We start from the raw sequence: 17,683 nt of genomic DNA, 5'->3' as shown, positions 1-17,683 counted from the left end.
CCTTACATCTCACCCTAATATCTCACTATACCCTCCTCTGCCCCTCCTTACATCTCACCCCAATATCTCACTAAACCCTCCTCTGCCCCTCCGTACATCTCCCCCTAATATCTCACTATACCCTCCTCTGCCCCTCCTTACATCTCACCCTAATATCTCACTATACCCTCCTCTGCCCCTCCTTACATCTCACCCCAATATCTCACTAAACCCTCCTCTGCCCCTCCTTACATCTCCCCCTAATATCTCACTATACCCTCCTCTGCCCCTCCTTACATCTCCCCCTAATGTCTCACTATACCCTCCTCTGCCCCTCCTTACATCTCACCCTAATATCTCACTATACCCTCCTCTGCCCTCCTTACATCTCACCCTAATATCTCACTATACCCTCCTCGGCCCCTCCTCACATCTCCCCCTAATATCTCACTATACCCTCCTCTGCCCCTCCTTACATCTCACCCTAATATCTCACTATACCCTCCTCTGCCCCTCCTTACATCTCACCCCAATATCTCACTATACCCTCCTCTGCCCCTCCTTACATCTCACCCTAATATCTCACTATACCCTCCTCTGCCCCTCCTCACATCTCCCCCTAATATCTCACTATACCCTCCTCTGCCCCTCCTTACATCTCCCCCTAATATCTCACTATACCCTCCTCTGCCCCTCCTTACATCTCACCCTAATATCTCACTATATCCTCCTCGGCCCCTCCTCACATCTCACGCTAATATCTCACTATACCCTCCTCTGCCCCTCCTTACATCTCACCCTAATATCTCACTATACCCTCCTCTGCCCCTCCGTACATCTCACCGTAATATCTCACTATACCCTCCTCTGCCCCTCCTTACATCTCACCCCAATATCTCACTATACCCTCCTCTGCCCCTCCTTACATCTCACCCCAATATCTCACTATACCCTCCTCTGCCCCTCCTTACATCTCACCCCAATATCTCACTATACCCTCCTCTGCCCCTCCTTACATCTCACCCCAATATCTCACTATACCCTCCTCTGCCCCTCCTTACATCTCACCCTAATATCTCACTATACCCTCCTCTGCCCCTCCTTACATCTCACCCTAATATCTCACTATACCCTCCTCTGCCCCTCCTTACATCTCACCCCAATATCTCACTATACCCTCCTCTGCCCCTCCTTACATCTCACCCTAATATCTCACTATACACTCCTCTGCCCCTCCTTACATCTCACCCTAATATCTCACTATACCCTCCTCTGCCCCTCCTTACATCTCACCCTAATATCTCACTATACCCTCCTCTGCCCCTCCTCACATCTCCCCCTAATATCTCACTATACCCTCCTCTGCCCCTCCTTACATCTCCCCCTAATATCTCACTATACCCTCCTCTGCCCCTCCTTACATCTCACCCTAATATCTCACTATACCCTCCTCGGCCCCTCCTCACATCTCACGCTAATATCTAACTATACACTCCTCTGCCCCTCCTTACATCTCACCCTAATATCTCACTATACCTTCCTCTGCCCCTCCTCACATCTCACGCTAATATCTCACTATACACTCCTCTGCCCCTCCTTACATCTCACCCTAATATCTCACTATACCCTCCTCTGTCTCTCCTTACATCTCACCCTAATATCTCACTATACCCTCCTCTGCCCCTCCTTACACCTCACCCCAATATCTCACTATACCCTCCTCTGCCCCTCCTTACATCTCACCCTAATATCTCACTATACCCTTCTCTGCTCCTCCTTACATCTCACCCTAATATCTCACTATACCCTTCTCTGCTCCTCCTTACATCTCACCCTAATATCGCACTATACCCTCCTCTGCCCCGCCTTACATCTCACCCTAATATCTCACTATACCCTCCTCTGCCCCTCCTTACACCTCACCCCAATATCTCACTATACCCTCTGCCCCTCCTTACACCTCACCCTAATATCTCACTATACCCCCTCATACCCCTCCTCCCTATATACTCCATTTGATTCATCTCTATTGTTACCACTTGAAACCACGTTTGTCTTCCTTGTTCTCTTACTGATCGGCTTTCTTACTGTTTGTTCCCTTCTATCCCTTCCACATTTACACGTTTATCTGGTTACAAAGTTAATGTTAAAATAGAAAACAGAGGAAAAGATTTAATAACTTTAAAATGGTGCACAGCAATTACTCAGTATCATTCTATAGAAGCGGTATAAATATCTAACAATGCGAGTGGGATATACTGAACTGGTGACGTATGTCATGTACCCTTGCCCATGCCCCGTCCGAGCAGACCCTTACCCACACCCCCCTGAGCAGACCCTTGCCCATGCCCCCCTACACAAGCGAACCCTTACTCATCCCCCTCACCCATGCCCGCCCCCTCACAAGCGGATCCTTGCCCATGCCCCCCCACCCCGAGTGGACCCTTGTCCATGGCCCCCCCACTCCAAACTGACCATTACCTATGCTGCCCCCCCAGCGGACCCTTGCCCATCCCTCTCGAGCAGGTCTTTACCCATGGCCCCCCCTCCCGAGCAGACCTTTACCCCCACCACCCCTCCCAAGCAGACCCTGGCCCATGCCCCTACCCCCCTCCAGAGCGGACCCTTACCCATGCCCGCCCCCCTGCCAAGAAGACCCTTACGCAGAGCCCCCACACCCCTCCCAGGCAGACCCTTATCCATAAACCCCCTCCCATCCCAAGCGGGCCCTTACCCATGAACCCCCCCCTACCCGAGCGGCTTGCAGCCTGTATGGCAATCAGGGGGCGGCTTCTCTTTGTGGTGGCACGAACCTTAGACTTGGTCATCTCGATGGACGCCAGCAGGATAACCATCTTGGCCATCTCCTTGTCCAGCGTTGTGAGGCTCCCCTTCACCACGGTCTCCATGGCCCTTAGGATGATGGTACGGTGCACATAGGAAAGCTGCAGGGTGGAGGAAACAGACCATGGACGAGCCCAACCACACAACCAGATGGAGGAGACGCATTGGAAGAGCGCGATACCGGTTACGGAGATAAACATTGGGCGTCCGTCACGGGAGACCAGGCATTTACACCTTTATACCGGGATCAGTCACCGAGCAAATCCAAGATCGTAAAACAAATTGCGATTTATTCCATAGAAACGGGACGTACACACAGCGGATTACAAAACACGGGAGAAAACACACTTACTGGGGGTCTGGGCTGCAAAACTAACCTTTCCTAGGTGAAACAGTCCATAAAACAAAGTCTTTAGGTTGACCGGGACTTGGCCCGAAAAGTCCTGGAACTCAAATCGGCATGAAGTTCCTGACGCCGCCGCTGTATCTGCTCTGGAGATGCCGAAATCCCTTGACCGGGAGATGGTACCAAACGTCCTGGTACTCTTTTCGGCGTCCAATCCCAGCCGCGGCGGCTACCTTCTATTCTCAGAACTTTGCCCAGAAAATTTCCTCGCCTTGATATCTCTGCCGCTGCTGTCTTGGCGCTTAGAATCTGAATGAATCTCGCGACCAGATTGGCTGCTGGGTTTCTTATAGCATTTCAACTTCATTCATGAAATACTCCAGCCAATCCGAGCGTGGGAGAAATACTTACCAGCCTATCAGAGCACTGCCAGTCTATCTAAGCCGGGCAAGCACGGATTTGGATTCTGACAAAGGCAGGCGCCAACCTGGCACCTCTGCCACTTGTCAGTCAGAAGCCACCCGCTGAGTTAGGCTCCTCAGTCTGGCTTGGGGAAATGGTGGTCCGAGGACTCCCATTCATCCCAGGACGTGAGTACTTGAGGCTAGCTCCGCTGCCCAAATGGCTTTCACACCGTGGCAACCTCTGAGGCTTTCATGTCCGGGACCCGAGCAGACTTGGTGGCACCAGGCTTGGCAGCCACATGGTCTCTCGGAACCACAGACCTGGAAGTCCCAGCTCATATACTGTGCACAAGCATGTCCCCTTATACACAATGTTAATAAAAATATCCCCACATTTGTCTTCTAATTCCTTTAGTTACAGGGATGGACTGAGGACGCGCTCATTCATTTTCAGCCCTTCCTTTATTTCAACCCCTGAGGAAGAAGGAAAGCCCTTCGAAACGCATAGGGTTGCCGCGGGGACCAGTTTCGGAGAGCGCAGAGGACCACCGAAAGTGATGCAAGACGCCGGCGGGAACGGCCCAAGTCGCTGTCAGGAGAGAGTCCGCGCGCCTACAGCTGGTGCCCTTTTACTCCGTGTAAAACCTGCACATATATTTTTTTACATAAAATTGGACCTTTTATTAAACAAGAGATTTCTGCTTATACCCGTTTTTCAAGCTACAAAAGAAACCTTTACGTGCCTGGGTACAGGCACTTAGAAGTAAGTGCATATCTCACCAGTCTATGTATACATAGAATTGCAAAGATGTACTTCACCATCTTTTGCTTTTCTCTGCTTCATTTCTTGGAGGTGCGCTGATCCCCATGAATAGAATGAATTAAAGTTACCCTAGTTTAACTGTTTTAACATTATAGACATAAGGGGATTTTTTCCTTCAGGTGTCCAAAACAGGAAGTAACACTTAAAGTGCAAGTACTATGCTTTAAAATGCATGGCAGAAAATCCAATGTGTAAGCAATGCATAATTTAGACTCGGGCTTCTAAGGCCCCCAGCTGATTCGGTCCCCCTGTGTCTGGAAACAGGGCTAAGCTCAAAAGAATTAGCCAAGTAAGGTGTCAAGTGGGGAGGGGGAGAGGTAAACAGTTTGTCCTTGACAGATGTCCAGGTGTCAGAGGGCAGGGAGACAACCTGTCACCAGGGAAGTGGGCTTGGCTAGGTATGCTAAGCAGCTTAGGGCCAAAGTTCGCACATGCCCGTGGCATACCTTGAAGCCTCTGCCAGACTTCCTGAAGTATGGGCGAAGCTTACCAACAGGTGGAATGTTTTGTTCCCACGCCGTAAAGCGTAAAGATAGGACTTGTGAGGTTTTAAAAGTCCGTGCAGCCAGTCAGGAGGTAAATTCAACATGCTGTAAAAAGATTCCCCTGAGATTTCATCTAAGATCATTCCTGTAACCAGATGTAACATCGTAATCAAGTAAGTGCATTTTCGTACTATTTTGTAAATCAAGCTGTGAATGTTCATTTTGTGAATAAATCACAATTTATTTTATCTCACGTTTTGCTCCAAGGATCCGGGTATATTTGTGTTAAAAGCATTGGTCACCCATGACACTGGTTACCCCATCACCGTGTCTTCATCGATTAAAATATCGTGTGCAGCTTTCCAAACATCACCGGACGTTTCTTCATGTGTAGACCTGTGCAGAGCTTCCTAAACCTCACACATGAAGAAGAGACCTGTGTGGTTTGGGAAGCTCTGCACATGTGAAGAGACTTGTGAGGTTTGGAATGTGCAGTCGTGCCCAGTCATACCTTGTCGTTTTGCCGGAGATACGCGTCACATGACTCCAGCACCTCCCTGGGGGCGGATTCTCCCATGAAGCACAGGGAGTTGTAGATCTGTTCTTGTACCACGGGGTCTTTGTCCGTGGAAGCGTCCATGAGCGTGACGGCCAGGCCTGCAAGCCAGAAAACACGAAGGGTCAGACATGTGAGCGAGCGTTACATACAGAAGCAGCAGGCAATGACACACGCAGGGTCAGACATGTGAGCGAGCGCTATATACAGAAGCAGCAGGCAATGACACACGCAGGGACAGACATGTGAGCGAGCGCTATATACAGAAGCAGCAGGTAATGACACACGCAGGGTCAGACATGTGAGCGAGCGCTATATACAGAAGCAGCAGGCAATGACACAAGCAGGGTCAGACATGTGAGCGAGCGCTATATACAGAAGCAGCAGGCAATGACACACGCAGGGACAGACATGTGAGCGAGCGCTACATACAGAAGCAGCAGGCAATGACACACGCAGGGTCAGACATGTGAGCGAGCGTTACATACAGAAGCAGCAGGCAATGACACACGCAGGGTCAGACATGTGAGCGAGCGTTACATACAGAAGCAGCAGGCAATGACACACTCAGGGTCAGATATGTGAGCGAGCGTTACATACAGAAGCAGCAGGCAATGACACACGCAGGGTCAGACATGTGAGCGAGCGCTACATACAGAAGCAGCAGGTAATGGAGTCTCAGCTCACCAGGTTACACATTTCTAAGAACCATTTAAAGACATCACTCACCCAGATGTGACCCCTTAAATAGGTCCCCACCATTAGTGCACTTTGGTCCTAGAAGGGACTGACCCTTTTAATCCACCTTGGCTCATCAACAGTAAATTACAATGAAAAAAATGTAACATCCAACAAAGATTAACACATTAAAGAAAGCGCTGGGATCCGAAACATGAATTAAGTGAACGAGCCTTACGTTTGACACTGGAATTCGCCATGTTTCTTTATCCCACACGCCAGCAAACAGCAGATTGTCTGGAGAGAAGGTAGTGGGGGTCTCCTCCCACTCTCAGGCAGGTAATGTCCTCCTCTCGAGGCAAGCTGGACTTGGTGCTTATAACTTTCAGGAGACCTTCTTGGAAGAGAATGGAGGACAGTTCGGGTCTCTTATTGCTTTCAAACGGTGAGAGGCACTTTGGAATAGGTAATGGAAGGTCCAAGGAACATTATGTCCTCGTCTTGGATACTTTTAACAGCTTGATCCCTGATCAGAACAGTAGTGTCCCACCTTGGGCGAGCTGGAACATGGTCCTTGGTCACAGGTCCCTTTTGGTCTGTGCTGGATAGTAATGTGGTCCTCAGGAGATATGGACGGTTAGTAAACACTGGCAATGCCCAGGATTTGGCAGTGAGGAGGAATTAGCGGCCGCCTCAGATGCTGGAGGGATGTCCTGTGGTTCCTCTGCAGATGCCGTCAGAATGTGCAGCCTGTGGTTACAAAGCCAGGCGGAGAGTACAGGGGAGAAGTTCACTTCCCTCTATAAAATCAGTGTAAAGTCCGGCAGAGATCCAGCTATCGGGGTCCCGATGAGACCTCTTGGTCTTAGTTTTGCTTTCTGAATGCAAAGAGATAACAGATAAAGATGATATAGGCTGTACCCTGCGAGGCTACGTTTATGGACTGAACATCCCAGCACAAACCACCCCCACTGCCACCCAATGTGCCACCTAGCTGATCAGCTGAGGCCACATCCTGGTCAAATGACTTGTAATTAAAGGCACAATCCTGACGTGACGCAGCAAAATCATTCAAACAACGCAGATCTGAAACCCTCAGGGGGTAATACCACCTGCTCTGCTGGGGACTAGTGTTATGCCTGCATACATACAGGCTTATATACCGGGGGCTAGTGTTATGCTTGCATACATACAGGCTTATATACCGGGGGCTAGTGTTATGCTTGCATACATACAGGCGTATATACCGGGGGCTAGTGTTATGCTTGCATACATACAGGCTTATATACCGGGGGCTAGTGTTACGCTTGCATACATACAGGCTTATATACCGGGGGCTAGTGTTATGCTTGCATACATACATACAGGCTTATATACCGGGGGCTAGTGTTATGCTTGCATACATACATACAGGCTTATATACCGGGGGCTAGTGTTATGCTTGCATACATACAGGCGTATATACCGGGGGCTAGTGTTATGCTTGCATACATACAGGCTTATATACCGGGGGCTAGTGTTATGCTTGCATACATACAGGCGTATATACCGGGGGCTAGTGTTATGCTTGCATACATACAGGCGTATATACCGGGGGCTAGTGTTATGCTTGCATACATACAGGCTTATATACCGGGGGCTAGTGTTATGCTTGCATACATACAGGCTTATATACCGGGGGCTAGTGTTATGCTTGCATACATACATACAGGCTTATATACCGGGGGCTAGTGTTATGCTTGCATACATACATACAGGCTTATATACCGGGGGCTAGTGTTATGCTTGCATACATACAGGCGTATATACCGGGGGCTAGTGTTATGCTTGCATACATACAGGCTTATATACCGGGGGCTAGTGTTATGCTTGCATACATACAGGCTTATATACCGGGGGCTAGTGTTATGCTTGCATACATACAGGCGTATATACCGGGGGCTAGTGTTATGCTTGCATACATACAGGCGTATATACCGGGGGCTAGTGTTATGCTTGCATACATACAGGCGTATATACCGGGGGCTAGTGTTATGCTTGCATACATACAGGCGTATATACCGGGGGCTAGTGTTACGCTTGCATACATACAGGCGTATATACCGGGGGCTAGTGTTATGCTTGCATACATACATACAGGCGTATATACCGGGGGCTAGTGTTACGCTTGCATACATACAGGCGTATATACCGGGGGCTAGTGTTATGCTTGCATACATACATACAGGCGTATATACCGGGGGCTAGTGTTACGCTGCATACATACATACAGGCGTATATACCGGGGGCTAGTGTTACGCTGCATACATACAGGCGTATATACCGGGGGATGGTGTTACGCTTGCATACATACAGGCGTATATACCGGGGGCTAGTGTTACGCTTGCATACATACAGGCGTATATACCGGGGGCTAGTGTTACGCTTGCATACATACATACAGGCGTATATACCGGGGGCTAGTGTTACGCTTGCATACATACATACAGGCGTATATACCGGGGGCTAGTGTTACGCTTGCATACATACATACAGGCGTATATACCGGGGGCTAGTGTTACGCTTGCATACATACATACAGGCGTATATACCGGGGGCTAGTGTTACGCTTGCATACATACATACAGGCGTATATACCGGGGGCTAGTGTTACGCTTGCATACATACAGGCGTATATACCGGGGGCTAGTGTTACGCTTGCATACATACAGGCGTATATACCAGGGGCTAGTGTTACGCTTGCATACATACATACAGGCTTATATACCGGGGGATGGTGACCCGCGCTCAGGCTTCCTACAGTCTCTGGTGTAAACCAACTCCTTCCTGATGCTGCTTCTGCGTGTGGAGATGTTATACACAGCATACTAATCTCTATTAAAGCCAGGAGGTCCCACAGAGACATGCCCCAGGTCTGGAAACGCAGAGCGTTCTCCGACCCCTGAACCTGCTCTTACCGCCCGTAATTTTACTAATCTGACCACAAATGGGCGCTGTAAAACCTCACATCGGCTGTAACTCAGGGCTAATAATGCAAGTATACGTTATTAAGGGAATCACACAACGATCTGACCTCAATACCTAAATCCCAGCGCCCGCATACCCAAGTCCCAGCGCCCGCATAGCCAAGTCCCAGCGCCCGCATAGCCAAGTCCCAGCGCCCGCATACCCAAGTCCCAGCGCCCGCATACCCAAGTCCCAGCGCCCGCATACCCAAGTCCCAGCGCCCGCATACCCAAGTCCCAGCGCCCGCATACCCAAGTCCCAGCGCCCGCATACCCAAGTCCCAGCGCCCGCATACCCAAGTCCCAGCGCCCGCATACCCAAGTCCCAGCGCCCGCATACCCAAGTCCCAGCGCCCGCATACTCAAGTCCCAGCGCCCGCATACCCAAGTCCCAGCGCCCGCATACCCAAGTCCCAGCGCCCGCATACCCAAGTCCCAGCACCCGCACACCGAAGTCCCAGCGCCCGCATAGCCAAGTCCCAGCGCCCGCATACCCAAGTCCCAGCGCCCGCGCGCCCACATACCCAAGTCCCAGCGCCCGCATACCCAAGTCCCAGCGCCCGCATACCCAAGTCCCAGCACCCGCACACCCAAGTCCCAGCGCCCGCATAGCCAAGTCCCAGCGCCCGCATCCCCAAGTCCCAGCACCCGCACACCCAAGTCCCAGCGCCCGCATACCCAAGTCCCAGCGCCCGCATACCCAAGTCCCAGCACCCGCACACCCAAGTCCCAGCGCCCGCACACCCAAGTCCCAGCGCCCGCACACCCAAGTCCCAGCGCCCGCATAGCCAAGTCCCAGCGCCCGCATACCCAAGTCCCAGCGCCCGCGCGCCCACATACCCAAGTCCCAGCGCCCGCATACCCAAGTCCCAGCGCCCGCATACCCAAGTCCCAGCACCCGCACACCCAAGTCCCAGCGCCCGCATAGCCAAGTCCCAGCGCCCGCATCCCCAAGTCCCAGCACCCGCACACCCAAGTCCCAGCGCCCGCACCCCCAAGTCCCAGCGCCCGCACACCCAAGTCCCAGCGCCCGCATACCCAAGTCCCAGCGCCCGCATACCCAAGTCCCAGCGCCCGCATACCCAAGTCCCAGCGCCCGCATACCCAAGTCCCAGCGCCCGCATACCCAAGTCCCAGCGCCCGCATACCCAAGTCCCAGCGCCCGCATACCCAAGTCCCAGCGCCCGCATACTCAAGTCCCAGCGCCCGCATACCCAAGTCCCAGCGCCCGCATACCCAAGTCCCAGCGCCCGCATACCCAAGTCCCAGCACCCGCACACCGAAGTCCCAGCGCCCGCATAGCCAAGTCCCAGCGCCCGCATACCCAAGTCCCAGCGCCCGCGCGCCCACATACCCAAGTCCCAGCGCCCGCATACCCAAGTCCCAGCGCCCGCATACCCAAGTCCCAGCACCCGCACACCCAAGTCCCAGCGCCCGCATAGCCAAGTCCCAGCGCCCGCATCCCCAAGTCCCAGCACCCGCACACCCAAGTCCCAGCGCCCGCATACCCAAGTCCCAGCGCCCGCATACCCAAGTCCCAGCACCCGCACACCCAAGTCCCAGCGCCCGCACACCCAAGTCCCAGCGCCCGCACACCCAAGTCCCAGCGCCCGCATAGCCAAGTCCCAGCGCCCGCATACCCAAGTCCCAGCGCCCGCGCGCCCACATACCCAAGTCCCAGCGCCCGCATACCCAAGTCCCAGCGCCCGCATACCCAAGTCCCAGCACCCGCACACCCAAGTCCCAGCGCCCGCATAGCCAAGTCCCAGCGCCCGCATCCCCAAGTCCCAGCACCCGCACACCCAAGTCCCAGCGCCCGCACCCCCAAGTCCCAGCGCCCGCACACCCAAGTCCCAGCGCCCGCATACCCAAGTCCCAGCGCCCGCATACCCAAGTCCCAGCGCCCGCATACCCAAGTCCCAGCGCCCGCATACCCAAGTCCCAGCGCCCGCATAGCCAAGTCCCAGCGCCCGCATACCCAAGTCCCAGCGCCCGCATAGCCAAGTCCCAGCGCCCGCATAGCCAAGTCCCAGCGCCCGCATAGCCAAGTCCCAGCGCCCGCATAGCCAAGTCCCAGCGCCCGCATAGCCAAGTCCCAGCGCCCGCATAGCCAAGTCCCAGCGCCCGCATAGCCAAGTCCCAGCGCCCGCATAGCCAAGTCCCAGCGCCCGCATAGCCAAGTCCCAGCGCCCGCATAGCCAAGTCCCAGCGCCCGCATAGCCAAGTCTCAGCGCCCGCATACCCAAGTCCCAGCGCCCGCATACCCAAGTCCCAGCGCCCGCATACCCAAGTCCCAGCGCCCGCATACCCAAGTCCCAGCGCCCGCATACCCAAGTCCCAGCGCCCGCATACCCAAGTCCCAGCGCCCGCATACCCAAGTCCCAGCGCCCGCATACCCAAGTCCCAGCGCCCGCATGCCCGAGTCCCAGCGCCCGCATGCCCGAGTCCCAGCGCCCGCATGCCCGAGTCCCAGCGCCGCACGCCCGAGTCCCAGCGCCCGCATACCCAAGTCCCAGAGCCGCATACCCAAGTCCCAGCGCCCAAGTCCCAGCGCCCGCATACCCAAGTCCCAGCGCCGCATACCCAAGTCCCAGCGCCGCATACCCAAGTCCCAGCGCCCAAGTCCCAGCGCCCGCATACCCAAGTCCCAGCGCCCGCATACCCAAGTCCCAGCGCCCGCATACCCAAGTCCCAGCGCCCACATACCCAAGTCCCAGCGCCCACATACCCAAGTCCCAGCGCCCGCATACCCGAGTCCCAGCGCCCGCATACCCGAGTCCCAGCGCCCGCATACCCGAGTCCCAGCGCCGCACGCCCGAGTCCCAGCGCCCGCATAGCCAAGTCCCAGCGCCCGCATACCCAAGTCCCAGCGCCCGCATACCCAAGTCCCAGCGCCCGCATACCCAAGTCCCAGCGCCCGCACACCGAAGTCCCAGCGCCCGCATAGCCAAGTCCCAGCGCCCGCATACCCAAGTCCCAGCGCCCGCGCGCCCACATACCCAAGTCCCAGCGCCCGCATACCCAAGTCCCAGCGCCCGCATACCCAAGTCCCAGCACCCGCACACCCAAGTCCCAGCGCCCGCATAGCCAAGTCCCAGCGCCCGCATCCCCAAGTCCCAGCGCCCGCACACCCAAGTCCCAGCGCCCGCACCCCCAAGTCCCAGCGCCCGCATACCCAAGTCCCAGCACCCGCACACCCAAGTCCCAGCGCCCGCACACCCAAGTCCCAGCGCCCGCATACCCAAGTCCCAGCGCCCGCATACCCAAGTCCCAGCGCCCGCATACCCAAGTCCCAGCGCCCGCATAGCCAAGTCCCAGCGCCCGCATAGCCAAGTCCCAGCGCCCGCATAGCCAAGTCCCAGCGCCCGCATAGCCAAGTCCCAGCGCCCGCATAGCCAAGTCCCAGCGCCCGCATAGCCAAGTCCCAGCGCCCGCATAGCCAAGTCCCAGCGCCCGCATAGCCAAGTCCCAGCGCCCGCATAGCCAAGTCCCAGCGCCCGCATAGCCAAGTCCCAGCGCCCGCATAGCCAAGTCCCAGCGCCCGCATAGCCAAGTCCCAGCGCCCGCATAGCCAAGTCCCAGCGCCCGCATAGCCAAGTCCCAGCGCCCGCATAGCCAAGTCCCAGCGCCCGCATAGCCAAGTCCCAGCGCCCGCATAGCCAAGTCCCAGCGCCCGCATAGCCAAGTCTCAGCGCCCGCATACCCAAGTCCCAGCGCCCGCATACCCAAGTCCCAGCGCCCGCATACCCAAGTCCCAGCGCCCGCATACCCAAGTCCCAGCGCCCGCATACCCAAGTCCCAGCGCCCGCATACCCAAGTCCCAGCGCCCGCATACCCAAGTCCCAGCGCCCGCATACCCAAGTCCCAGCGCCCGCATACCCGAGTCCCAGCGCCCGCATACCCGAGTCCCAGCGCCCGCATACCCGAGTCCCAGCGCCCGCATACCCGAGTCCCAGCGCCCGCATGCCCGAGTCCCAGCGCCCGCATGCCCGAGTCCCAGCGCCGCACGCCCGAGTCCCAGCGCCCGCATACCCGAGTCCCAGAGCCGCATACCCAAGTCCCAGCGCCCAAGTCCCAGCGCCCGCATACCCAAGTCCCAGCGCCGCATACCCAAGTCCCAGCGCCGCATACCCAAGTCCCAGCGCCGCATACCCAAGTCCCAGCGCCGCATACCCAAGTCCCAGCGCCGCATACCCAAGTCCCAGCGCCGCATACCCAAGTCCCAGCGCCCAAGTCCCAGCGCCCGCATACCCAAGTCCCAGCGCCCGCATACCCAAGTCCCAGCGCCCGCATACCCAAGTCCCAGCGCCCACATACCCAAGTCCCAGCGCCCACATACCCGAGTCCCAGCGCCCGCATACCCGAGTCCCAGCGCCCGCATACCCGAGTCCCAGCGCCCGCATACCCGAGTCCCAGCGCCGCACACCCGAGTCCCAGCGCCCGCATACCCAAGTCCCAGCGCCGCATACCCAAGTCCCAGCGCCCAAGTCCCAGCGCCCGCATACCCAAGTCCCAGCGCCGCATACCCAAGTCCCAGCGCCGCATACCCAAGTCCCAGCGCCCAAGTCCCAGCGCCCGCATACCCAAGTCCCAGCGCCCGCATACCCAAGTCCCAGCGCCCGCACACCCAAGTCCCAGCGCCCGCACGCCCAAGTCCCAGCGCCCGCGCGCCCAAGTCCCAGCGCCCGCGCGCCCAAGTCCCAGCGCCCGCGCGCCCAAGTCCCAGCGCCCGCGCGCCCAAGTCCCAGCGCCCGCGCGCCCAAGTCCCAGCGCCCGCGCGCCCAAGTCCCAGCGCCCGCGCGCCCAAGTCCCAGCGCCCGCGCGCCCAAGTCCCAGCGCCCGCGCGCCCAAGTCCCAGCGCCCGCGCGCCCAAGTCCCAGCGCCCGCGCGCCCAAGTCCCAGCGCCCGCGCGCCCAAGTCCCAGCGCCCGCGCGCCCAAGTCCCAGCGCCCGCGCGCCCAAGTCCCAGCGCCCGCATACCCAAGTCCCAGCGCCCACATACCCAAGTCCCAGCGCCCGCATACCCAAGTCCCAGCGCCCGCATACCCAAGTCCCAGCGCCCGCATACCCAAGTCCCAGCGCCCACATACCCAAGTCCCAGCGCCCACATACCCTATCCCAGCGCCCGCATACCCAAGTCCCAGTGCCAAAGGCCCTGCGCCCGCATACCCAAGTCCCAGCGCCCGCATACCCAAGTCCCAGCGCCCGCATACCCAAATCCCAGCGCCCGCATACCCAAGTCCCAGCGCCCGCATAGCCAAGTCCCAGCGCCCGCATACCCAAGTCCCAGCGCCCGCATACCCAAGTCCCAGCGCCCGCATACCCAAGTCCCAGCGCCCGCATACCCAAGTCCCAGCGCCCGCATACCCAAGTCCCAGCGCACGCATACCCAAGTCCCAGCGCACGCATACCCAAGTCCCAGCGCCCTCATACCCAAGTCCCTGCGCCCGCACACCCAAGTCCCAGCGCCCGCACACCCAAGTCCCAGCGCCCGCATACCCAAGTCCCAGCGCCTCCGCGCTTAAGTCCCAGCGCCCGCATACCCAAGTCCCAGCGCCCGCATACCCACATACCCAAGTCCCAGCACCCGCATACCCAAGTCCCAGCACCCGCATACCCAAGTCCCAGCGCCCGCATCCCCAAGTCCCAGCGCCCGCATACCCAAGTCCCAGCGCCCGCATACCCAAGTCCCAGCGCCCGCACACCCAAGTCCCAGCGCCCGCATACCCAAGTCCCAGCACCCTCATACCCAAGTCCCAGCGCCCACATACCCAAGTCCCAGCGCCCACATACCCAAGTCCCAGCGCCCACATACCCAAGTCCCAGCGCCCGCATACCCAAGTCCCAGCGCCCACATACCCAAGTCCCAGCGCCCACATACCCAAGTCCCAGCGCCCACATACCCAAGTCCCAGCGCCCACATACCCATGTCCCAGCACCCTCATACCCAAGTCCCAGCGCCCACATACCCAAGTCCCAGCGCCCACATACCCAAGTCCCAGCGCCCACATACCCAAGTCCCAGCGCCCACATACCCAAGTCCCAGCACCCTCATACCCAAGTCCCAGCGCCCGCATACCCAAGTCCCAGCGCCCGCATACCCAAGTCCCAGCACCCTCATACCCAAGTCCCAGCGCCCACATACCCAAGTCCCAGCACCCTCATACCCAAGTCCCAGCGCCCACATACCCAAGTCCCAGCGCCCGCATACCCAAGTCCCAGCGCCCGCATACCCAAGTCCCAGCGCCCACATACCCAAGTCCCAGCGCCCACATACCCAAGTCCCAGCACCCTCATACCCAAGTCCCAGCGCCCACATACCCAAGTCCCAGCGCCCGCATACCCAAGTCCCAGCGCCCACATACCCAAGTCCCAGCGCCCTCATACCCAAGTCCCAGCGCCCACATACCCAAGTCCCAGCGCCCGCATACCCAAGTCCCAGCGCCCTCATACCCAAGTCCCAGCACCCGCATACCCAAGTCCCAGCGCCCGCATACCCAAGTCCCAGCGCCCGCATACCCAAGTCCCAGCGCCCGCATACCCAAGTCCCAGCGCCCGCACACCCAAGTCCCAGCGCCCGCACACCCAAGTCCCAGCGCCCGCACACCCAAGTCCCAGCGCCCGCATACCCAAGTCCCAGCGCCCGCATACCCAAGTCCCAGCGCCGCATACCCAAGTCCCCACGCCCGCACACCCAAGTCCCAGCGCCCGCACACCCAAGTCCCAGCGCCCGCATACCCAAGTCCCAGCGCCCGCATACCCAAGTCCCAGCGCCCGCATACCCAAGTCCCAGCGCCCGCATACCCAAGTCCCAGCGCCCGCATACCCAAGTCCCAGCGCCCGCATACCCAAGTCCCAGCGCCCGCATACCCAAGTCCCAGCGCCCGCATACCCAAGTCCCAGCGCCCGCATACCCAAGTCCCAGCGCCCGCATACCCAAGTCCCAGCGCCCGCATACCCAAGTCCCAGCGCCCACATACCCAAGTCCCAGCGCCCGCATACCCAAGTCCAAGCGCCCACATACCCAAGTCCCAGCGCCGCATACCCAAGTCCAAGCGCCCACATACCCAAGTCCCAGCGCCCACATACCCAAGTCCCAGCGCCGCACGCCCGAGACCCAGCGCCCGCATACCCAAGTCCCAGCGCCGCATACCCAAGTCCCAGCGCCCACATACCCAAGTCCCAGCGCCCGCATACCCAAGTCCCAGCGCCCGCATACCCAAGTCCCAGCGCCCGCATACCCAAGTCCCAGCGCCCGCATACCCAAGTCCCAGCGCCTGCATAGCCAAGTCCCAGCACCCTCATACCCAAGTCCCAGCGCCGCATACCCAAGTCCCAGCGCCCACATACCCAAGTCCCAGCGCCCACATACCCAAGTCCCAGCGCCCACATACCCAAGTCCCAGCGCCCACATACCCAAGTCCCAGCGCCCACATACCCAAGTCCCAGCGCCGCACGCCCGAGTCCCAGCGCCCGCATACCCAAGTCCCAGCGCCGCACACCCAAGTCCCAGCGCCGCACGCCCGAGTCCCAGCGCCGCATACCCAAGTCCCAGCGCCCACATACCCAAGTCCCAGCGCCCGCATACCCAAGTCCCAGCGCCGCATACCCAAGTCCCAGCGCCGCATACCCAAGTCCCAGCGCCCGCATACCCAAGTCCCAGCGCCGCATACCCAAGTCCCAGCGCCCGCATACCCAAGTCCCAGCGCCCGCATACCCAAGTCCCAGCGCCGCACGCCCGAGTCCCAGCGCCCGCATACCCAAGTCCCAGCGCCCGCATACCCAAGTCCCAGCGCCCGCATACCCAAGTCCCAGCGCCCGCATACCCAAATCCCAGTTGGAAGACTGAGCACTGATTGTGCCTCCTGTGCCTCGGCAGGGATATGGTGAACCCCTGACCTGTGGGTGGCCCTCGAGGAGTGGGGTTGGCCGCCCCTGGAATACACTGTCAGCGTTGCAAAGGAAAAACGGATTGTAGACTTTATGCGAGAGCTTCCTGGGTCCATGTGTCTCAAACATGAACATGGGACGGTGGCCGTTTCTCTACGGTATCACACTATCTGGCTGGACCATTGCTGGACGCTGTGCCAGCAGCAGAAGGGTTAAGGTTTCTCCTTTTTTTATCTGGACCCACCCAATTCCTAAAACGCAAAATTAGCATTTTTCCCACCCCAATATAATTATATGGATGTGTATTGTCTGCAGGTGTAAGGTTGACCCGACCGCCATTTTTATTTCCCCTCCGTAATTAAGCCAATGCATGGAAAGCCTATAAACCCACTCACAGACAGACTGTTGTGACCTTGTGGGTCTCAGTGTGAGGTTGGCTGCCCTGGCTTTGCAATTTGAGACATGAGTAGGTCTTCACCACACATTATTTAGGTTATAGTGGGTGAAAAGGCGACTAAAAACCCTCCCCCGTATAAAAATATTACTTGTGAGCACATTCACGTCTGTGAGTGGGTTCACTGGCTATGTTTAAAAGCTGTGTTTAAACCAGCATGCATTGGCTTAAGGGTTTTCCATGTAATGTGGTTTTGAGACAAAAGGTGGCACTGTGTGCT

General features: G+C 57.8%; 1 protein-coding gene across 1 annotated transcript in view; it reads right to left on the bottom strand.

Moving 5' to 3' along the window:
* Nucleotides 1–17,683, bottom strand: part of LOC142475681 (maestro heat-like repeat-containing protein family member 1) — a gene marked incomplete at its 3' end in the record, with an annotated part of 70,807 nt that overhangs the window by 50,742 nt on the left and 2,382 nt on the right. Inside the window, exons 2-4 of the mRNA XM_075581455.1 lie at nt 6,354–6,993; nt 5,393–5,538; nt 2,793–2,924 (exon numbers count right to left, since the gene is read on the bottom strand). Of these exons, the coding sequence (XP_075437570.1) occupies nt 2,793–2,924; nt 5,393–5,538; nt 6,354–6,375 (300 nt within the window). The remainder of the gene's footprint in view (nt 1–2,792; nt 2,925–5,392; nt 5,539–6,353; nt 6,994–17,683) is intronic.

Source organism: Ascaphus truei, unplaced genomic scaffold, assembly GCF_040206685.1.
Source record: "Ascaphus truei isolate aAscTru1 unplaced genomic scaffold, aAscTru1.hap1 HAP1_SCAFFOLD_1327, whole genome shotgun sequence".
In the NCBI taxonomy this organism is placed as follows: domain Eukaryota; kingdom Metazoa; phylum Chordata; class Amphibia; order Anura; family Ascaphidae; genus Ascaphus; species Ascaphus truei.
Note: the sequence above shows the minus strand (reverse complement) of the source record. Positions and strands in the feature narration are given on the sequence as shown.